The sequence below is a fragment of the Odocoileus virginianus genome, unplaced genomic scaffold, assembly GCF_023699985.2.
Source record: "Odocoileus virginianus isolate 20LAN1187 ecotype Illinois unplaced genomic scaffold, Ovbor_1.2 Unplaced_Contig_39, whole genome shotgun sequence".
Lineage (NCBI taxonomy): Eukaryota > Metazoa > Chordata > Mammalia > Artiodactyla > Cervidae > Odocoileus > Odocoileus virginianus.
In genome coordinates this window covers 150,769-174,861 of record NW_027224356.1, presented here as the reverse complement: position 1 = coordinate 174,861, position 24,093 = coordinate 150,769, and the positions used below count along the sequence as shown (strand labels likewise).

The 24,093-nt window shown below is 43.2% G+C and overlaps 1 protein-coding gene across 1 annotated transcript; it reads right to left on the bottom strand.

Annotated features, from left to right (window-relative positions):
• Window positions 1-11,175: 11,175 nt before the first annotated feature.
• Window positions 11,176-19,938, bottom strand: LOC139034200 (pregnancy-associated glycoprotein 1-like). Its single transcript, XM_070464641.1, has 9 exons — window positions 19,838-19,938; window positions 18,610-18,760; window positions 17,509-17,626; window positions 17,292-17,410; window positions 15,899-16,092; window positions 14,870-14,986; window positions 13,204-13,345; window positions 13,018-13,116; window positions 11,176-11,325 (listed from the first exon to the last, which is right to left on the bottom strand). Exons 1-9 carry the CDS (start codon window positions 19,936-19,938, stop codon window positions 11,176-11,178), a joined length of 1,191 nt encoding a protein of 396 aa, XP_070320742.1.
• Window positions 19,939-24,093: the final 4,155 nt, after the last annotated feature.

Here is a 24,093-nt window from a genome sequence, read left to right as displayed (position 1 = left end):
TATATCCCTCCCCAAAAGTGGTGCGGGAGACTCTGGCACAATCAGGTACTCGAGTGAAAATAGCACAGAGCAACTCACAACTTACAAAAAAAAAAAAAAAAAAACTGAAGTAATACCTTTTGTCTCGTCTTGAGAGTCCCATTATGGAAGCAGATCAGGAAGAAAGTGGGCCAGGGGCTTCAGTAAGCACAGAGTAAGTTGCCCCAGTATCTAAAAGGAAATCAATGGATTGGCCCCACACAGTTATTAATATCCGGGGTTCCTCAGGTGTAATTAGAATGGGAGCTTGTGTGGGGAGCCCCGGGCACCTTCAGTCCCGATTGTCTTGAGAGTCCGACCCCTGAAACCTATGCTTCTGCAGGCCGTCTCTTCCAGTGTGGTCCCTTGTGGACTGGACTTTGAGCCGGGGGGAGCTTGGATACCTGAGGGCAATCCCGCTTGAGGTGTCCCTCCTTTCCACAGTAATAGCAAGCCCATCCCTTTTCACCTGGGTCCCTCTATGCATTTTTCTCAGGCTGTTTAAGAATGGTTTTCATAGACATTGTGAGGGCTGTCACCTGTTCCCTTATCCTTTTCTGACTTTCTTTTGTTTCCTCATTTTCCCTACAATAATAGACTGTCTGAGCTAGTTGTAGCAGAGTATGTAAAGACTGATTTGGTCCATATACACGTTTTAATAGTTTACAGGGTATATCTGGAGCTGACTGAGTGAGAGATATATCCTTTAAGATCATTTGTCCCTCTTCAATTTTGGGATCAATCTCAGTGAATGTGCGAAGGGCTTCTCTCAGTCTATCTATGAATTTACCAGGACCTTCCTTCTCCTCCTGTTCTATGACTTCTAATTAGCCATAGTTTAAAGGCCAAGCCAGGCTTCAGCAATTCATGAACCGCGAACTTCCAGATGTTCAAGCTGGTTTTAGAAAAGGCAGAGGAACCAGAGATCAAATTCCCAACATCTACTGGATCATCAAAAAGCAATAAAGTTCCAGAAAAAAATATTTATTTCTGCTTTATTTACAACACCAAAACCTTCGATTGTGTGGGCCACAATAAACTGTGGAAAATTCTGAAGGAGATGGGAATAAAAGACCACCTCACCTGCCTCTTGAGAAACCTGTATGCAGGTCAGGAAGCAACAGTTAGAACTGGACATGGAACAACAGACTGGTTCCCAATAGGAAAAGGAATATGACAAGGCTGTATATTGACACCCTGCATATTTAACTTATATGCAGAGTACATCATGAGAAACGTTGGGCTGGAAGAAGCACAAGCTGGAATCAAGATTGCCAGGAGAAAAATCAATAACCTCAGATATGCAGATGACACCATCCTTAAGGCAGAAAGTGAAGAGGAACTAAAAAGCCTCCTGATGAAAGTGAAAGAGGAGAGTGAAAAAGATGGCTTCCAGCTTAACATTCAGAAAATTAAGATCATGGCATGTGATCCCATCACCTCATGGGAAATAGATGGGGAGACAGTGTAAACAGTGTCAGGCTTTATTTTGGGAGGCTCCAAAATCACTGCAGAGGGTGATTACGCCATGAAATTAAAAGACGCTTACTCCTTGGAAGGAAAGTTATGACCAACCTAGATAGCATATTAAAAAGCAGAGTCATTACTTTGCCAACAAAGGTCCGTCTGTTCAAGGCTATGATTTTTCTAGTGGTCATGTATGGATGTGAGAGTTGGACTGTGAAGAAAGCTGAGTGCCCAAAAATCAATGCTTTTGAACAATGGTGTTGGAGAAGACTCTTTAGAGTCCCTTTGGACTGCAAGGAGATCCAACCAGTCCATCGTAAATGAGTTAAGCCCTGGTTGTTCATTGGAAGGACTGACGCTGAGGCTGAAACTTCAGAAGTTTGGCCACCTCATGTGTAGAGTTGACTCATTGGAAGGGATGCTGATGCTGGGAGGGATTGAGGGCAGGAGGAGAAGGGGACGACAGACGATGAGATGTCTGGATGGCATCACCGACTCGATGGACCTGAGTTTGAGTAAACTCCGGGTGTTGGTGATGGACAGGGGTCCATGGTGTGCTGCGATTCACGGGGTCACAAAGAGTCAGACACGACTGAGCAACTGAACTGAACTGAACTAAACTGAAATGCTTAGCATGTGCCTGCCTGAGTCCTACAAGAACACATCTGAAAAAATAACTCTGATCCCTTCTTCCTTTAGCTGTGTTGTAGTCCCAGTCTGGTTCTGTAGTTGGGACCATCTGATTTCCAGTGGGGAGAGTGGTTATCTCGTCCTACCTCTACCCTACTGATTCATTACCAAACCATTCATCTCCATAAGCAACCGCTTTCCCCAAAACTTGAGTCTTTGAGTCGGGAGTCAGTGTTTGTCCCAAGACATACATCACATGCTTCCAAGTAAGATCAAAAAACAGAGTAACACCTTTAAAACTCAAATATATTTTTCTGGGTCCTCAAAATAGTCTCGCATATCCTCCTTGATTTTTTTTTTATTTCTTGATAAGAAAAAAGCTTACTAACTCTCATAGACTGATTATTTCTCCTGGTGGGTGTTTTATGAAGAGGCAACAGCTTATGTTGCTGTTCCTCAGTCTTTCTGGCTGCTCTGTATATATGATCCCAAAGATAGATTGGAGAAACCTGCTTTTCTTTATCTCTTTGTCTCCTGTCCTCCATCTCATCTAGCAAAATACGAGGACAGGAGGGAGCTAAAGGTTTCACACCCAAATCTATACCCTTAGGACCTAAGTCTGGCATATTTCACAGAGAGAAAATGGGCAACACATATGCTATTTCTACTCATTTTCCTTGTTTTCTACAGAACTGGTCTAATTGTAATACAGTATTATACTTGAGTCCCTCCAACCAGCCACCATTTGCTGTCCTCCAATGGATACTGTGGCCATGCAGTATCACATAGGAAGACTAGGTGTGTCTTCTTTAAGCCCTGGGGATCAAATCTATCCCAGTTTTTCAGGATACAGTTCAAAGTAGTGAGGCTGGAATTTTTAGCTCCAATCTGTAAGAGAGGGAAAAAAAATGCGACCAGTGCCCTCTTTCTACCAGAGGGATCCCTGCCTGCTCTAGATGGGGGTATAGACCGAATTTACACCAAAGCTTTTCTTTCCTGGTCAGACTTTGTCTGTCCCTTACTGATGCAAGCAACCTACTTGTCCTTCCCTGTTCTACCACCGAGATGGGGTGGAGATGCACCAGGGGTAGACCTGATGGAATCCCTGACTGAAATCCAGGTTCTCACCATTAAAACCTTGCTTGCATCTGATGCCTACTGAGGTGCAATCAGAGCAACCTTCCAGAATGCCTCCAAGGCTAAACTGCTGGGGGAAACATTCTTGTCACCTGAGTTCCTGGGCATGAACTTGAGTATATTCCTGATCACAATACAACAGATACTAACATAAAACTGAGATGTTCCTTCCAAGCCTCGTTACATCAATATAAGACCCTCTAACCTCACCACACCATTATAAGAGTTTCCTCTGTTCCACTAAGAGCCAGCGTTACCATGGGGGTGGGGGAATCCCTTGTAGTTCCAATCCGAGTAACCTTTAAACTCAGAGATGCTCTTGAAGCTAGAGCTTCATCTAGCTTCCACACTTTTCATGCTTAGCAAGGCTAGGCACTTCCTGACTTCCAAACCAAATTTGAGACCAAAATTATCAAATAGAGTAATGGCATAGATCACAAGTCCCTTGACAGTCTATGACCCAACAGATTAGTTTAGTACTTCTAATTCCAAGGAGTTCTGAAATGGACAAAGAGACCAGAAAGTTTGACCTAAAAGCAGAGTTCAGTCCACAGATTTTACCCATTTCTGGTGGGCCCCCCAAAGGAGCCATGGGTGCCTCTTGGCATTAGCAGGTCAGTATAAACCCCCAACAGGTATCTGCCATAGGCCATATGAGGTCGTGACAGGCTCCACACGTGTTTTGTGCAGGGAGTGTCATTCATTCACACAAGCACACCATAGAGTTAGTAAAGTACAGCAGAAAACGTGTTCGCTAGGAGAACAAGGAACTAGAGCTCCAAGCATCCTTACCTTGTCCTGAAGAATCCCCCCAAGATGAAAGGTTGTTGCTGAACCACACAATGATGCCATGATTCTTGACCTCCAGAGGAGAAGAATTCAATCCAGGGCCAGAGATGAGGCTTGACTGCTCAGAGCTTTTGTGTAATAAAGTTTTATTAAAGTATAAAGGAGATAGAGAAAGCTTCTGACATAGGCATCAGAAGGGGGCAGAAAGAGTACCCCCTTGCTAGTGTTAGCCATGGAGTTATATACTCTCTAATTAGTTATTACAGTGAATCAAAATAATGTCTGGAGGTTGTAAAGACCTCAAAAGACCTACTCTCATAATTTACACCTTAAGATAACAGGATTAGCCAGAAGGTTTTTTACCAGTACTGTCCTCAAGCAGGATACATTATTGCTATATAATACTAAGGAAGGTAGAGGGACAAAAAAGTTTGTCCTTTCTTCCTCCTTGATAATCCCAGACCTCTCTCTCCTTGGGGACCCCTGGACTTCTTATCAATCTGCCTAGGAATTGACTCTCTCAACAATATACAGACTTTACGTACTCCTTTACCTATTTGGAACCAGTCTGTTGTTCCATGTTCAGTTCTAACTGTTGCTTCTTTACCTGCATACAGATTTCTCAGAAAGCAGGTAAGATTACCTGGTATTCCAGTCTCTGTAACTTTTCCACAGTTTGTTCTATCCACAGTCAAAAGCTTTTGCACGGTCAACAAAGTAGAAGTAGGTGTATTTCTAGAATTCTCTTGCTTTTTTAATGATCCAGTGGATGTTGGCAATTTGATCCCTGGTTCCTCTGCCTTTTCTAAATCCAGCTTGAACATATAGAATTTCACAGTTCATGTACTGTTGAAGACTTGCTTGGAGAAATTACTTTGGTAGCATGTGAGATGAGTGCAACTGTGTGGTAGTTGAACATTCTTTGAAATCGCCTTTCTTTGGGATTACAATCAAAACGACCTTTCCAGTCCTGTGGCCACTGCTGAGTTTTCCAAATTTGCTAGCATACTGGGTGCAGCACTTTCACAGCATCATCTCTTAGGATTTCAAATAGCTCAACTGCAATTCCATCACCTCCACTAGCTTTGCTCTTAGTGATGCTTCTGAAGGCCCCCTTGACTTCACATTTCAGGATGTCTAGCCCTAGGTGAGTGATCACACCATTATGGCTATCTGGGTCATTAATATCTTTTTTGTATAGTTCTTGTATAGTTCTTTCAACGTCTTCTTAATAGATTCCGCTTCTATTATATCCATGCCATATCTGGCATTCATTGTGCCCATTTGCATGAAATATTCATTCCCTACCTCTAATTTTCTTCAGCAGATCTCTAATCTTTCCCATCTATTGTTTCCATCTGTTTCTTTGCACTGATCACTTAGAAAGGCTTTTTGTTAATCTATTCTTCCTATTCTTTGGAACTCTACATTCACATGGGTGTCTCTTTTCTCTTTTGACTTGTGCTTCTCTTCTTTCTTAAGTTATTTGTAAGGTCTCCTCAGACAACCATTTTGCCTTTTTGAATTGCATATTTTTGGAGATGGTTTTGATGTGGTACATAGAGATCAAAAAACAAGCATAATTACATCCAGTTCCATAATCTCATAGCACATACATGGAGAAACAATGAAAATAGTGACAGATATAATTCCTGGGTATAAAATCACTGCAGATAGTGGCTGCAGCTTGAAAAAAAGAACACTTGCTCCTTGGGAACAAAAAAAACTATGAAAAACATTGACAGCATACTAAAAAGCAGAGACATTCATTTACCATTAAACCTCTGTATAGCCAAAGCTATGGCTTTTTCCAGAAGCTGTGGGTGGATGTGAGAATTGGACCATAAAGAAAGCTGAGTATCAAAGAACTGATGCTTTTGAACTGTGGTTTTGGACAAGACTCCTGAAAGTCCCTTGATCTGCAAGGAGATCCAACCATTCCATCCTAAAGGAAATCATTCCTGAATATTCTTTGGAAAGACCAATGCTGAAGATGAACCTCCAATACTTTGGCCACTTGATGGGAAGAACTGACCCTTTAGAAAAGACCCTGATGCGGGAAAGATTAAAGGCAGGAGGCAAAGGGTAAGAAAGCAGATAAAATTGTTGGGTGGCATCAACAACTTGATGAACATGAGTTGAGCAAGCTGTGGGAGTTGGTGATGGACAGGGAACTCTGACGTGCTACACCCCATGACATGGAAAAGAGTTGGGCATGACTGAGAGACTGAACTGAACTGATGTACAGAGGGCAATCAGGGAGCAGACAGAAGTCTTTGGGGAAGGTAGAAGGAACAATTCCTGGATAGCTGACAATGATGGGTCGGCAGGCCGTTTCAAGCTGGAGAAGCTGTATGGAAGCAATTCTATGCCAGGTGGAGAGAATGGTAACAGAAAGGCAGGGCAGCATTGCTGGGATTTCCTGGAGGACAAGATCCCTATTCTATTAAACTTTATCAATGCTCAATTTTGTTAGATTATTGGAAACATTATTGTTTTGGAAGTGGCAGAGCAATACTCAGTGGAAGCACTGATGCTGAAGATGAACCTCCAAAATTTACACCATCTGATGTGAAGATCCAGCTCATTGGAAGAGACCCTGATGCTGGGAAAGATTGTAGGCAGAAGGATAGGGACCAAAAGAATGAGAAGGTGAGATGGCATCACCGACTCAATGGACATGAGTTTGAGGAAACTACACAAAATAGTGAAAGACAGGGAAGCCTGTTTTTCTGCCATACGTGTAATCACAAATTGTCAGACATGACTTAGCAACTGAATAATACCAATGAGAACAGAGGGTCCAGGGAAGCCTCTGGCCCTGGTGGGAGTGGAGAAAGATTTAGGTGGAAGGGGAGGCTTCCCATTCTCGTGTGCAAGTCCTTGCATCCAAGGCAAGGAGCACAAGATACTGAATGGTTACCAAACACTGTTTTCTAAAAAAACAAAAAAACTGTTTTCTGCATGAGTGAGAGCTTTGACTGAGTGTGTGCTCTAGATTTTACTGAGGGATGTGGAAGGAAACTGGAGTGGGCTATGTCTGCAAAAACCACTTGACCAGCTGCTGGAGGGCAAGGCATGTGGTAAACATTCTGCACTAGGTGGAAAAAGAATCCAGAAAAAGTGTCCCTTCTGGAGTGTACATGCCAACGTATCCCTTTGTTGCAGCAGATCTCTTCAGTGGTGTTTTGGAGCAACCAAGAAATACGTGATGGGTGGTTTCTTTTATTAATTCCTGTGGGTAGTTAGATGACTCAATGTCTGGTTACTTCATTGCATGGTTGGAGTCATGCGTGGGAAAGAAACCTAGATGAAGTCCACACATATTTTGTCATTAAACAGCAAGCATTGGAAGGTTTCTAAGGCAACTGTTGGTAATTTAAACATGAGGGGCCAAATGGGGACAGTTTAATTTAACAGGTTGAGAATGGACTGTACAGGTTGCCATAGTTGTTGTTATCACAAGTAGCCGTAACAGATACTTTTTGCTATGCTGGAGATGTGGGAAACTGACAAGAGACCAAAAGCCTTAAAACTCTCCTTGCAGTGTGATTTCAGGCTAGAAGTAGTTGGCAAGGAAAGGCTGACAGGTAAGGCTGGGAAGGGAGTAATCTGAGCCAATAATCATTAGTTCTTGCTGGAGCCCACAAAACAGAAGCATCGACTCAGTCAGAGTTCTGTGTCATGGTTCAGAAATAGAGGTCATTTGGCATGCATCAATATTTAGCCTTGGGGATGGCAGGCATAATCTCTAAGCAGTAGATTCCCTACCCCCTGGGTGGGATGATAATTCATATTTGTTTCAGACTCAGGAACCCAGAAAGCCCTCTCAGTGCCTCTTGTTCTCAGCAGGCAAACATGAAATCTAGAAGGTGCAATTATCATCATGGTGCCCATTTTCCAGATGAGACAACTGAGGTTAAGGGACTTGATAAAGTTCACACACCTATACACGTGAATCGCCAAGCAAAAGCCCAGGGCAACAGTCCTCAATTTGTGTGTTTTGCTCCACACCCACTGGGAGTGGGGGGTGGTGATCTAACACCAATGCTTAGGCAGAAGCAAGCAATATTAAGGCTTAAATTGAAGAAAGTAAGGAAAACCACTAGAACATTCAACTATGACCTGAATCAAATCCCTTATGCTTATATAGTGGAGATGAAAACTAGACTCATGGGATTAGGTCTGGTAGCCTGAAGAACTATGGAAGGAGATTTGTAACATTGTATGGGAGGTGGTCACCAAAACCATCCCCAAGAAAGCCAAATATGAGAAGGAAACGTGATTGCCTGAGGAGGTCTTAAAAACAGCTGAGAAAATAAGAGAACTGAAAGGCAAAGGAGAAAGGGAAAGACATACCCCAAAGAATGCAGACCTCCAGAGAAAAGCAAGGAGAGTTAAGAAAGTCTTCGTAAGTGAACAGTGCAAGAATTAGAGGAAAATAATGGAATTGTAAATAGTATAGAACTCTTCAGGAAAGTTGGAGATAACATAGGAACATTTTACACAAAGGTGGGCACAATAAAGGACAGCAAAGTCAGAGACCTGCAGGAAAAAGATGAGATTAAGAAGAGGTGGCAAGAATGCTGAGAAGAACTGTACAAAAACTGTCATAAAGACCAGAATACGGATGATGCTGGGGTCACTCATGTAAAGCCAGATGTACTGGAGCAAGTAGTCAAGTGGGTCTTAGGAAACATCACTACAAACAAAGCTAGGGGAGGTGACGGAATTCCAGCTGAGCTGTTTAAAACATCCTAAAGAACGAGGCTGTAAAACTGCTCCATTCAATATGTCAGCAACTTGGAAAACTCAACAGTGGCCACAGTGCAGGAAAAGGTCAGTTTTCAACCAATCCAAAAGAAAGGCAATTTCAAAGAATGTTCAACCTATCATGCAATTGCGCTCATCTCACTTGCTAGCAAGATAATACTAAAAATCCTTCAAGCAAAGCTTCAACCGTACCTGAACTGAGAACTTCCAGATGTACAAACTGATTTGAGGAACCAGAGATCAAATTGCCAACATCCATTGAATCATAGAGAAAGCAAGGGAATCCCAGAAAAACATTTCCATCTGCTTCACTGACTATGCTAAAGCCTTTCATTGTGTGGACCACAACTAACTGTGGAAAAATCTTAAGGGAATGGGAGTAGAGGATCACCTTACCTGTCTCCTGAAAGTCTGTGTGTAGGTCAAAAAGTTGCAGTTAGAATCAGATATGGAGCAACTGAAAGATTTAAAATCTGGAAATAGCATGAAAAGGTATACATTGTCACTTTGGTTATTGAACTTATATGTAGGATACATCATTCAATATGCTGAACTGGATGAATCCCAAGCTGGAATCAAGATTGTTGGGAGAATTATCAATAGCCACAGATATGAAGATGACACTTCCCTAATGGCATAAAGCAAAGAAGAACTAAAGAGCCTCTTGATGATGAGAGTAGATGCAAAATGTAGCTTAAAACTCAACATTCAAAAACCTATTCACAAAATAATACTCAGCATTCATGGCATCCAGTCCCACAATTCATGGCATATAGATGAGGGAAAAGTGGAAACAGTGGCAGATTTTATTTTCTTGGGCTTCAAAATCACTATGGACCTTGACTGCAGCCACAAAATTAAGAGACATTTGCTCCTTGGAAGGAAGTATGGCTATGAAAAACATGTACAGTGTAATAAATGCATAGACTCACTTTGCTACAGAAGTCTGTAGTGCGAAAGATATGATTTTTTTCCTGTAATCATGTACAGATCTATAATCTGGACCAAAAGAAAGGGTGAATACCAAAAAATTAAGCTTTTGAACTGTGGTGCTTGAGAAGATTCTTGACAGTCCCTCATACAACAAGGAGATCAAGCCAATCAATCTGAAAGGAAATCAACCTCTGACCACTCCTATATCAGCTGAGGCATCAACTGAGGGCCTCCAGGTGGAAAGAATGGATGCTTCCCCTGCAAAATTGCCTAACCATGGCAACTCCAAGCAAAGAGCTTGCAGTCCCATCTCTGGAGAAAGCTCAGAAAACCTGAAGCCTCTGTGTACCCTGGGCACCGATACATGCATTGCATTCGCCTCACCAGAATTGAAGGCCAAGGAAGGGGCATTCTGGGCCCTGGAGGAGGGGGATGGCTCAGGGATCCACTGGGGCCATCACTTACCAAGTAGGACTGGAAAGGACAGAGCAGGCATATGTGGCAGAGAGCTGGTGACTGGGGTGTGGGAACAAGAGGGAACCAGCTCTGCATGAACTACCTCACCCAAACTCCCCTGGAGGAGAAGCCCAGTGATAAGATCATCTGAGTTTTGATGAAGAGAGTATTTCATTACCCTTTAGAATTCCTCTGAATGATAAGTTGGCGGAGTTGGTGGGTCATCACGAACTCTTCCATGACCTAGACCATTCCCCAGCCGCTCTCCTTGGGGCTGCCTCTCCCCAGCTTCAGTCATGTAGTTCTGGAGGAAACTGAGAATCATGTGTGCTGCTGGGTCGTGGCCAGTGACAATGCAAAGCCAAACATAGCACCACATGGCCCTGCAAGGATGGCTGATCTGGGGCTGTACAGGTGATCTGAAGTGGGTCATTCAGAGAACACCATTGAACTCTGATATCTACGAGTTTCTTTCCTTACTAGGTGATGCCTTCAGGATATAAAACCCTAGGGCAGGTAGCTCGGACTACCACACTAGGTGTAGATGCCTTAGGGAAGAAAGTTATCAGGCTAAGACCCCCAAAGAAGAGGGAAGGGAAAGACCAAGGGTGAGAAAGAAAGAACTGAAGACTTCTGATTTCTTGTGTCCAGTCACTGAGATCTTTGTATTTCTGATTCCTGTGTCCTGGATTCCCAGAATCATTTCAATGAGTCTCCCTTTTCCTTGAAGCCAGTTGGAGTTGGGCTCCTCTCAATTTTTATTCAGACTTGATTCTAGATCCTTCACTCCCAGACACAAACAGAGGCACCCATTTGTTTCAGCACCATTACGAGTGAAACACTTTGTTCTTTACTGAGAATAGGGTGTGCAGACCACCAAATACAGTTCATCAGCATCCTGGGCAGGAGTGCCCTAAGTGTGAATGAGTCTGTGTTAGGAGTGGCCTTTCTGATTCCTGAATCACTCCGAGTTTACACTGCCTGTGCCAACCCAATTCTGTCATTTCCTCGATCATAAACCGAGAAGTACTGCCTCAGGAAGACGTCACCCAGTATCCAGGTCTCTGGAGATGTACTCGCTGTGTTCTCTTTAAAGCTGGTATAGCAGTTGCCACTAGAATCCTGGGGGTCAGAGACACACACCAGTCAGCCTGAGCCCTTACGTGCGACTGCCCTCAACATCCAGACTGAGCACTGTTCTTTGTATTATTTCACTATTTTGGTAATTATCAAGTGGTTTTATGAGCAACAGGGCATGTGAGAGTTCATCCAAAACCAAAAAGGATCCATACATGTAACTGCCATAAGGAAGGGTATCGTGAGTGGAGGACTGGAAGTTGGGGAAGCACAGGAATGATAAAAAGGAAAGTCGTACTGTAGAGCATAAGGAAATATATTCAATATCCAGTGATAAACCACATGAAAAAGAATAATAAAAAGAATATGTATTTTTATGTGTATAACTGAGTCACATTGGTGTGCCACAGAACTTGAGGTGACACTGAAGATCAGCCACACTTCAACACAATTTTTAGAAAAGAACAAGAGTGTCCCCTGATTCTCCTCACTCCCTGTTTCTTTCCTCCTGACTCCTGCTCCTTATTTTTCTACAGAGAAGGCAGATTCCCCTCTTGTGTCCTCACAATCCATACTTTATTAAAAATTATATTTTGTATTGGAGTATAGCAGATTAACAATATTCTGTGTTTCAGGTGGACACTAAATGAACTCAATTGTTTGTAACTATGTATACTGGTCCAAAAAATACCCCTCCCATCCAGGATGTCATATAGCTGAGTGGACTACCCTGTGCTACACCGTAATTCATTGTTGATTATCCATCTTAAATATAGCACTGCCCACAACATGTTCTTGAAGACTTAACTCAGGAACTCTGGGAAGCCTCCTTCAGCCAACACTTACCCTCTTTGGCCACTCCAGGCTTCGTTGGATAACTTATTCGGTTCCCCATTCCCACTGGTCAGTCAGTAGCCCTCATCACCCTTAGTAAGTCCCTAGTGTCCCAGTGCAGAGCACCTTGGGATGCCATTTGCATGGAATCCAGTGCAGTGTTGCCTAGAACCAAGCAACCCTCCATATGGCTCCATGAGTTTGTGGTTTTAGAATTCCTGAAATTCCCTCTGTTCCTCAAAGCCTTCTTTGAGCCCATCAGCCTGCTCTGAACTCCCACAGGGAGCTGACATGAAGCCTCCACCCTGTGTCAGGGCTGAGCAGTCACTGTGCACCCTTTATTCACCTTAGCATCCAACATCCCCACAGAGGGTTTGGGTACCCCAATTCACAAAGGGGACACCTGGCCAGAGCAAGGGGAAGAAGCAGCCGAGATCTAGGGTGACCATGTAATTTATCATCCAAAGCAGGAAAACTTTGAGAAGGGAAGGGAGACTGTTAATTTATGATGGAGCATCACACTGCGATTGTTCCCAGCCATTATCCTTGTAATATGGCCTATTTCAGGGACTGCTAGCACTGACTTTCATGTTCATGCACCTAAGGGTTCAGATTGAACTGAAGCTCTCTGAGGACTGAAGGCCCCAGTGTTCCCCTCTCCTTGTGACTCCCACCATGCCAGCATGGTGTGGCGTGTCCACATTTATTTCAGGATGATCAGTGTCCCAGACGGCCCTTTACTCTCAAGTAGTTGGTTTTGTAGGAGCCACTGGCCCAGCCACAAGGCTCAGAGCATCTGCAATGGTGTGACATGGCCTGCAGATGGCGCCCTCCTCCCAGCAGCAACCCAGAGGATCCTGCAAGCTCCAGTTTGAGAACCAACCCTCAGTGTTGTCCCCTTACCTTGATGGTGTAGGCTTGAGCTGGCAGTGGGTAGTTGAAGCCGTTGATAGTGAAGATAATAGAGGGCAGGGTATTGACCGCAAAACATGAAACATAATGCTGTTAAAGAGAGAGGGACAGAGGTTGGCCCTGGAGATCCTTGTTGTGTGTGGAGACAGGGAGTAACCCTGGGGCATGCCCTTTCACCTTGGAACCCCGTGGCATGGTGCCGATGAGCCTCAGGATATTATTGACTAGTCTTCTTGGGCCTTGGATCAGTGATCTCCCAGTGTCCACAAAGGCCTCACAGCCACCAGAACAAGAAATAACCCGTCTGTTCATGGAGATGCTGAGAGACAGTGGAAGAAAATGGGCATCAAGGTCACTCTGAGTCTCCGCAGAGCTGCCCCCTTCCCGACTGTCTCCTTAACCACCCTTTGTCTCTCGCCCTGACTCTTTTCATCGGTTCTCGACACAGCACCTCCCTTGACATCCTTGAATGCAGTACTTGAATACATCAGGTTTTTTGGTACCTTGACACAAGCTGGTCTTCCTTCGTAGAAGACTCCTCTCCTCTTTGACTAGCAAATTTCTTCTCACCTTCCAGATTCCATCTTAATTGTATTGTTTTCAAGGAAGACTTTCCCCCAGTGTTTACCAGTCTCCTGTCTTGGTCACTCTCTGTAGACCTTCCTCATGTCTAGCATGTACCAAAGTCACAATTCACTAAGTGTGTGTGTCATTTCTGTGCATCTGCCTTCTTAGATGTGAGGGCGAGTTTTATTCTCATTGCCTCCCTAAAGTGCCTGGCACACAGTGGATGCCCAGTATTTGTTTGTCCAATGAGTGAATGAAGACTGTGAAAATAATGAGAAACATCCAGAGAGCTGTATCTGGTAGTGGACAAATAATGGGTTGAACACAGACTGAAGATGGAGATTTGCAAGGGTAGCTGATTCTCATAGTAGGGGGAAATAGGGGCTCCTCTGTGAGACGGTGTCTCCCAGCACTGCTCCTACAACCAGCTCAGACCCTGAGACCCTGGCCAGGCAATACATGACTATCCCACAGAAACTCCAAAGGACATGTCAGCTTTTGTCTGAGCGTATCACACAGAATCCTATCAGTTATTGCCTCTGGTCTTCAGGTCACTCCTGGATCCTAACTTTCTGATTGTCTTAGTTATAGCCCCTGCCCCACTCTGTGCCCAGGGATGTGGGGTACCTTTTATATTAGTTGCTTTCACATTAAGACTGCGGCCAATGTCTCTCCACTGCTGGGTAGCTGCTCCCTAAGGAGACCAGTTTTCCCCATTTTCTTAGGAATTTCCCTGTTTTTAAACTGATATTTATCTGTATTGAGAACTTCCTTGGTCCCAGGTAGCCCTGGACAGTTGGTCATCTTATAACTCTGTCCAGGCTGGTGAAATCCTCCCTGATCCTGTTCACCACACTGAAGAGTCTTCTGACCTTGCTCCCTGCCTCACAGGGCAGCGGGTGCAGCGCTCTCCCAGCTGCACAGACCTCTCTAGACCCTGTGAGGACCCTGGTCAGAGCCCTGGTCAGGAAGCCTGGGGATTATAAACCCATGGGTTGTTTGTGTATCTATGTGCTTGTATGTCTGCTTGTATGTGTGTTTGTATGTGTCTCTGTGTGTGCTTCTGTGTCTCTGACTAGCTATGCATGTTTATATGTGTCTCTGTGTATGTTTATATGTGTCTGCTTGTGTGTTTCCATGTGTCTGTGTGTCTGTCTGTGTCATTGTGGGTGGTGTATATGTTTGTGTGACTATGTGTCTGAGAATCTATTTGTGAGTGTGTCCATGTACAGATGTGGAGAATCCCTTGGGCTGACCCTAAGAGGGAGACACTTACCGGTCCATGTGTACACGCCAGTTGCCCGCTTGGATCAATGGTACCCAGTGGAGAGCTCCCTGGTAGTAGGATTTATCCACCCCACCAAACATCACCACACTGCTCTCCGGCTTGCTTCTGTAGAGAGAAGACAGTGGGTGGATCCTTGGAGGATAGTAACAACAGCACTGTCTGAGAGCTGTGCATGTCTACTCATCAAGGCCCTAAAAAGGTCTTCATCTACAGATGCAGAAATCGAGGCTAGGAGCGATTGAAAATGAGACTTAGGTCAGTTACTGGCTAATGAGTGGCACAGAGGAGGGTAGAATCTGAGTCAGTTGGCTGGACTGCACCCACTATATCTTCTGAAGATGCCCTGGACCTCCTGTGACCTGAGTGCTCAGACACCCTCAGAGGACAGTGTGCTGAAGCATTTTTCCCCTTGTCCACTTTGTCATTTTTAAGGAAAATCAAGGCCTGGGAATGCTAAGGGTGTGGAATCAGGTCACTCAGAGTTGGTTCCACTGGGTTGTGACCTCCACTGTCCAAAGGGCCCCACACTCACAAGGGATTCTACCTCTGCTCTCCCTGTCTTGAAATGCCTAATATTTCATGAACAAGGGGTCCCACACTTTAGTTTTGTGTCCCACATTTTCCTTTTTCACTGGAGCTTGCAAATTTGGTAGGTGGGCTCACAGTGAAATGCTAATGAAGGAAAGCTACCCACCATCATTCTCCTTCCTTATCCAATCCATAAGCAAATCCTAATGCCTTTTCCCCCAACTTGTTTCCTGTTGCCTTCCATTAGTCTTCCTCCTCATTCATCTCCCTAAACCAAGTTACTGATCTTGAGCCCAGGAGCAGGCTTATGTTCCAATACAATGTTATTTATAAAAGCCAGTGGTGAAGCCAGGTAGGGCTCTTTGGCCATAGTTATATGGATTAGATTATCTCTCAGGATACTTACTTATCAAATGTTCTACAAATTTCTTACAACTGAAAGGAAATTACAGCTAATTTGGAGAAACGGATTGTCCATCTCAGACTTACTTGCTCAGGTAGAAGGCAAAAACAGGCTCAGAAATGGCACCTTGATTCTTCAGGTTGTCAAAGATGGGGATGCCTCCAGTGAAAGAAAAGTTGGGGTAGTTCAAGCCCAAGACGCCATCAAAAGGCATTCCCTCAAACCCGGATTGTGCCATGCTTAGACCGAATTCCTGATCAGTAATTACAAGGTCCCCAATCTGTGGGAGAGAAGTGTGATCCCTCTTACAGATATGTTAAATAGGGCTAGGACTGGGCTGGGGTGCCTTGCCATTAGATTCTCAGTGAAAAATTGAGGCTGAGCTGTGTCTTCGTTGGATCTCAGGCGATTAGACCAAGCTGAAAGGGGAATTTGGGTTACATTTGAGAGAGGCTGTGAATTTTAAAACATCTGCCCCTCTGAAAGACACCACTTTGGTTAGTCAAATTGGCCTCGTGGCTTCTGTACCTGTGGGGCAACCAACAGTCAGGCCAGGACCCATCAGTGCCACCTTGTGGACAAAATGAGCCGAGAGCAAGTTAGCCTTCTCTTTGGCATCACTGTGACCTAATAAGAGGAATGGACTGCATTCTCTGTAAGGTACTGTGGATTCTGCATCTGTCCAGGAAGACATATGCCAAAGCACAATATTGCTTGCAGGGAACTATGAAATTACTGCCTGGGGAATTCACTTTTGGGGATATGTGTGTCTTTGTGTGAGTGTGTATGAGAGAGAAAGAGAGAGGGGGAAACTACTCAAGTACTTTGGGGGAGGCAGGCCATAAGTTTTGTTGGACTCTCAAAGGCCCCCTAGAGTGAGAACTCATTTATCAGGCCCCGTAACTTCTCAGGCCTCCAGTTTCCCAGTCTGGATACCTGAAGCCCTTGACTGCCCCCAGGGTCCCCAGATCAGTTTTATCCTGTCCCCAAACATCCCACAGCAACTTCAGCCCTGAAAATCAGCAGAGCTGCACTCTTTTCCACATGTGTGTTCTCAGCAAGGTCCTTGCTGTCTGCACCTCAGTTTCTTCATATATCACATAAGCTAATCAGAGTAACTGCTGTGTGGGGTTGTTGCAGGACTAAACCACGTATCACCTGAAAGTGCCTGAAACAGTCTGAGAGTAAAAAAGTGGGTGATTTTTCTCCCCTCTTCTCGCTCCCAGCAAAATGAACCTTGAACTACTCATGGGCAGAGAAGCTTCAAGTCCCCATCTCAAGCCACTCTCTAGGTTAGCTAATCTGTGTGCTCTGTGTCACCACTGGCACTGCCTCCCCAGGGACAGGATCCTGTGGGTAAGATGGCCAATATCTATGGGAGTTAGGCTAGGAAGGGTCCTGCCAGAAGGTTCTGCATCTGTTTTGCAAGCAGTGGTCACCCCACAGCCATTCCTGACTCAGCATTTGTTACACTGTTACCCGAACGGTGTCACGAGCAACAACTCCCTTCATCATCCCAGAACTGTATTCGACAATGAAGATCTTATTTTTAGGCCGGAAGGTGGAAGACTCAAGATGTCTGAACAAAACGTGTGAAGCTGCAGACACAAGAGATAAGTGTCATCAGGTGCCAAGGGTGCAAAACAGGGTGGCAGGGCAAGGGAAGATGGTCCAGGTACAGGGTGTCTGTACTCACAACAGGTTGGGCTGGTGCAAAAGATGGAGGGCACCCACAAGTCAGATGAGCCTGTGTCAAAGACAACCTGGAATTCCTGAGGGGGTGTTCCAATGGTGATGTTACCCACATAGAGCATCTACAGGGAAAAGGAAGGACTGGGTTATTACAGAAATGGCTACAGTCTATTCCCACACACATGCCTCCCTCTGGATGTCACATATTTCTTGAGATCACTTTCTAATGACCTTGCAGCTCTCCGGCTTTGGTCACAGAGGTGTCTGCATTTGATATATTTTCCTGTGCTGCATGGTATGCAGGATATTGACTCTATGACCAGGTGTTGAAGTGGTACCTCCTGCATTGGAAGCACAGAGGCATAACCACTGGACAACTAGGACAACTAGACACCCAGGGAAGTCCTGGTGCCTTCATTTTAGAGGCTCTGTAGTCTCTTCCAACCCAGCCTTAACACCCCCTTCTTCAGGAGGCCCTTCTTGATCAACCTCAGCCACTCCGTCTACACTCAGACCACATGAAATCAACACCACATAGATGACCCTTTAATTTGACATATATTTACTAATATGCCTATCTCTGGCTGGCATGAGCATTCTTGAAGACAAAATAAGCCCTTTTTCTAATCTAAAAGCAGTAACCACAGTGTTAGAAACTTATAGCCTTACACGGAATACAGGTTCAGTAACTATTTATGACTGTGGTTCTTGCTTCTGGTGGAAACTGAATCCTCTGCCTGGAGATTCACAATTGCTTTGCTGTTGTTCCAACCATTTGATCAGTGACGGTTCCCTCTTCATCTGTAACTGACTGACTCACTTATTTCAGAAGGAGTGAAATTACAGTCTCCCTCAAACTAATGCCACATCTTTGACACAGAAATGGCTATTTACCTGTCACCTGGTATTTCCCGGGCCCAGTACAAAGACCAACAGTTGAGGATGAGAGTGTGTTCTCCTCTGGGTGGGGTCCCTGTTTTCCAGTGTTTCTGCCTCCTGCAGGAGCCCCAACCCCAACATCCCACCTGGCACCTCCAGATGAGCCCCGGTGCTAGGCTAGAGCACCAGGGGGCTCTGTGGAGTACCATCCTCCCAAAATACTCACATCCTGTATGTTTCTCAGGGGGTGAGTAGCCATATTTGAGCCAGGAGAAGATGTCACGTTCAGTCTGTAAGCTTGTTCCTTCAGGAAATTATTCAGCATGTGTTTTTCACTGCGGGTTTTTCTCATGATCTTCACTCTCGTTAGAGGTATTCTATACCAAGCATTTGACAAAGAAAACAAAGAAGAAACTAAAATTACCTGTCAGTGTTAAGGTAAAACTGTCATTGTAATGGCCCTGTGAATTTTGTAATCATTTTTATGAGGCACACTATTATCAGAATTTTATGCATATACCATGAGAAAGACATAGGTTTGATTACAGGTTCTGATCTGCAATCTGAGATAAGCCATATGACCATGTGGTGTCTCAGTCTCCCCCACAGTAAAATGGTGGAATGTAACAATTCCAAACCCTCCAAATAGAATATCTTGGGGATAAGTGAAGTGATGGATATAAGGTACCTGATAAATAGGAAGTCTCAAAAATGACAGCCTTTAGCATTGCTGTTGCCATCAGACTGTATCCTTCTCATAGAACCTCAAGGAAAGAGGTAGAATGCGGACTCTTATGCTCTTTTAAAAGGGAGCAATTTGAAATGCAAGAGGTTACTGATTTGGCTATGGTCACACTGCTTGTCAGATATAAATCTGAATATCAAACAGTGTATCTTTCTCCAAGTTGAAAGAGAAGAGGGAGTTGAAAGAACATCCAGGAGATAGGGAACAGGTAAGGAAAATTCAGAGGCTCGAGGAGGAAGGATGAGTCAAATGAAAAATTAAAAGAAAACAACACAGAGAGAAATACACTCACAGAAACTTCCAAAGAGACGGAGAGGAAAATGATAGTGATACAGAGATGCAGACATAGACATATACACACTGAAGTAGAGAGGGAACAAAGAAGACCTGTTGAATAAAACGTAGAAATGTGTATTCCATAGGAAAACACCTATATCTGCATAGACTGTTCACTGAACTGTTGTAAGGAGTTGCATTTTCAATAGGTCATGACTGGACCCCAAGGGTTGTACAACCATGCAAACCTACACCAAGACCCTTTGGATCCATAGTTCCCAAAGCAAGATATTCATTCATAAGTAAGGGTTGAACTTTAAGACTGTCAGGGAAATATTCCATTCCCATCTAAACCTGATGGGTGGAAGAATAATCAGATGAAAAGAAAAATCTGAGAAAGGAAGATGATGCAGCTTACAGTCCCCATACTTACTTGACTATGCACTCTGAGAAGCTCACCAGCCCGAGTAGCACAAGCCACTTCATGCTTCTTTCCTGGCTCCAAGTACTCAGGGAAGTTTGGGTTCTTAGCATGTAGTGGTGACCAGGAGCCCCTAGTTATATATGCTCTGACCTACCCTAGTTTTCCCCTTTATGCCACTAATAGATCTGATAAAAACACAAAGCTTTCGATAAAATCTTTACCTTCCTCAGTGTCCTTGGCGAGTGGACTTTGAAGCTTCTCAGAATACAAGTAACTCTTGTTACTTGTAACTGTAATCTCTTCCTTGAAGCTTGGCTGGAAAATCTAACTGATCTGCATAGACATCTAAGGAGATGGAGAACCTTGCCTACTTGGAGAAAAATCTGCTAAGAACTTCATGAAAGTCTGTTCTATACATCTGAGTCTCTTTTTGTGTTTTGCATATAGGGTTATTGTTACCATCTTTCTAAATTCCATATATATGTGTTAGTATACTGTAATGGTCTTTATCTTTCTGGCTTATTTTGCTCTGTATAATGGGCTCCAGTTAGACCCAGAGGGATCGGATGGAGAGGGAGGTAGGAGGGGGGACCGGGATGGGGAATACATGTAAATCCATGGCTAATTCATTTAAATGTATGACAAAAGCCACTGCAATGATGTAAAGTAATTAGCCTCCAACTAATAAAAATAAATGGAAAAAAAAAGAAATTCATGAAAATGGTAACTAGGGGCCATACTCGACATTCATAGTTTTATGTCATCTTCCTAGCCACTTCATGAGATATGCAATACTGTCTTTGTTGGAGAGGAGATTGCTAGGAGGATAAGTTGTCAAACGGCAAAGTGAAGATTTCAGGGACAGCCCAGGGACATACAACTGGCCTGAGGTAGTGGGTCTAATGGCAGAGATCAGGGGCACCTGTGATGTCAGTCTGCATCAAAATTTAGGGTAGAGCAGTAGTTAAATTGCATGAGTTTTGGTATTGGAAAAAATGTCATATTCATCCACAAGATATTTTATATCATCCATCAAACATACAAGGAAGAACTGTGTGCTGGGTTATGGGTTAAAGGCTTCAAAGTCAAAGTTGATCAAGACAAAAGTAGTCTTTATCTTAAGAGAGCCAGCAGTCTAGTTCTCACAAACTCATGGCCCCAGGAGGCAAGAGAAATGATAGTAGGACTAGGTTGCCATGCTGGACGCTGGGCAGCACAGGGCTGAACACTGGGAGCAGCCTTTCCACTGCTACAACCATGCTGGACAGGAGGCCAGTTGGCCATGTTTTCAAGAGAATCAGAAGTTTGGATATTTAGGAGCAATCTACTGATTTTAATGTTAGCAACTAATTATTTTTAATTTTTTTTTTCCCGATGTGCTGGAATCAGCCTTCAGTTTCTGCAGGTTTTTGTTTCTAGCCTCGACTTGGGAGTTTTTTTTCCTTTCTATTTATAAAGATAGATCATTGGGGACATACAAACTAACAAATTTAATTGCTTAAGATAAATGGATATATTTCTGGTATAATTTCCCCCATAGGGTTGATACCATGAAACATTTTGTCTGCCAAAGCTAACATACAAAGTAATAATTTTGAAAAGTCTTCCCAATCAAAGCAGATGAAACAGCTGTGGCAGACAAAGTAAAGAGAATTGTGTTTAATGACTCATTCAGGATTCCCAGGGCCTATTCCTGCTTGAGATCTACACAAGCCTGTCCTCTGAATACAACAGGAGTGACTACTGTCACCAGATGTATGTAGGTGGGTCACTGGGTCTTAATCTTCATTTTTTCGTATTGCTTAAATTCAGTTTTGGTGGTTAAGTTCCAACAGGGGGAATATGACATCACTGACAAATGACAAACATCTATGCCCTTTGAACTGTGGCCTTGGAGACTTTTTTTTTTCATTTATTTTTATTATTTGGAGGCTAATTACTACACTATTGTAGTGGGTTCTCACATACATTGACATGAAGCAGCCATGGATTTACATGTGCTTCCCATCCCGATCCCCCCTCCCTCTCCATCCCATCCCTCTGTGTCTTCCCAGTGCACCAGCCCTGAGCACTTTTCTCATGCATCTAACCTGGGTTGGTGATCTCTTTCACCCTTGATAGTATACTTGTTTCAATGCTATTCTCAAAACATCCCACCCTCGCCTTCTCCCACAGAGTCCAAAAGTCTGTTCTGTACATCTGTGTCTCCTTTTCTGTTTTGCATATAGAGTTATCATTACCATTGTTTTAAATTCCATATATATGTGATAGTGTACTGTATTGGTGTTTATCTTTCTGGCTTACTTCACTCTGTACAATGAGCTCTGGTTTCATCCATTCCATTAGAACTGATTCAAATGAATTCATTTTAATTGCTGAGTAATATTCCATAGTGTATATGTACCATAGCTTCCTTATCCATTCATCTGCTGATGGACATCTAGGTTGCTTCCATGTCCTGGCTATTATAAACAGTGCTGCCATGAACATTGGCGTGCATGTGTCTCTTTCAGATCTGATTTCCTCAATGTGTATGCCCAGGAGTGGGATCACTGGGTCATATGGCAGTTTTATTTCCAGTTTTTAAAGAAATCTCCACACTGTTCTCCATAGTGGCTGTACTAGTTTGCATTTCCACCAACAGTGTAAGAGGGTTCCCTTTCCTCCACACCCTCTCCATCATTTATTGCTTGTAGACTTTTGGATAGCAGCCATTCTGACTGGCATGTAATGGTACCTCATTGTGTATTTGATTTGTATTTCTCTGATAATGAGTGATGTTGAGCATCTTTTCATGTGTTTGTTAGCCATCTGTATGTCTTCTTTGAAGAAATGTCTGTTTAGTTCTTTGACCCATTTTTTGATTGTGTCATTTATTTTTCTGGAGTTGAGCTGGAGGAGTTGCTTGTATATTTTTGAGATTAATCCTTTGTCTGTTGCTTCATTTGCTATTATTTTCTCCCACTCTGAAGGCTGTCATTTCATCTTGCATATAGTTTCCTTTGCTGTGCAAAAGCTTTTAAGTTTCATTTAGGTCCCATTTGTTTATTTTTGCTTTTATTTCCAATATTCTGGGAGGTGGGTCATAGAGGATCCTGCTGTGATTTATGTCGGATAGTGCTTTGCCAATGTTCTCCTCTAGGAGTTTTATAGTTTCTGGTCTTATATTTAGATCTTTAATCCATTTTGAGTTTATTTTTGTGTATGATGTTAGAAAGTGTTCTAGTTTCATTCTTTTACAAGTGATAGACCAGTTTTCCCAGCACCACTTGTTAAAGAGGTTGTATTTTTTCCATTGTATATGCTTGCCTCCTTTGTCCAAGATAAGGTATTCATAGGTGTGTGAATTTATCTCTGGGATTTCTATTTTGTTCCATTGATCTATACTTTTGTCTTTGTGCCAGTGCCATACTGTCTCAATTACTGTGGCTTTGTATTAGAGCCTGAGGTCAGGCAGGTTGATTCCTCCAGTTCCATTCTTCTTTCTCAAGATTTCTTTGGCTGTTTGAGGTTTCATGTATTTCCATACAAATTGCCAAATTATTTGTTCTAGTTCTGTGAAAAATACCATTGGTAGCTTGATAGGGATTGTATTGCATTTATTGATTGCTTTGGGTAGTATAGTTATTTTCACAATATTGATTCCAACAATCCATTAACACGGTACATTTCTCCATCTATTTGTGTCCTTTTTGATTTCTTTCATCAGTGTTTAATAGTTTTCTATATATAGGTCTTTTGTTTCTTTAGGTAGATATATTCCTAAATATTTTATTCTTTTTGTTGCAATGGTGAATGGGATTGTTTCCTTAATTTCTCTTTCTGTTTTCTCATTGTTAGTTTATAGGAATGCAAGGATTTCTGTGTGTTAATTTTATATCCTGCAACATTACTGTATTCACTGATTAGCTCTAGTAATTTTCTGATATAGTCTTTAGGTTTTTCTATGTAGATGATCATGTCATCTGCAAACAGTGAGAGTTTTACTTCTTCTTTTCCTATCTTGATTACTTTTATTTCTTTTTCTGCTCTGATTGCTGTGGCCAACATTTCCAAAACTATGTTCAGTAGTAGTCATGAGAGTGGGCACCCTTGTCTTGTTCCTGACTTTAAGGGAAACACTTTCAATTTTTCCCCATTGAGGATAATGTTTGCTATGGGTTTGTCATATATAGCTTTTATTATGTTGAGGTATGTTCCTTCTATTCCTGCTTTCTGAAAAATTTTTATCATAAATGGGTGTTGAATTTTGTCAAAGGCATTTT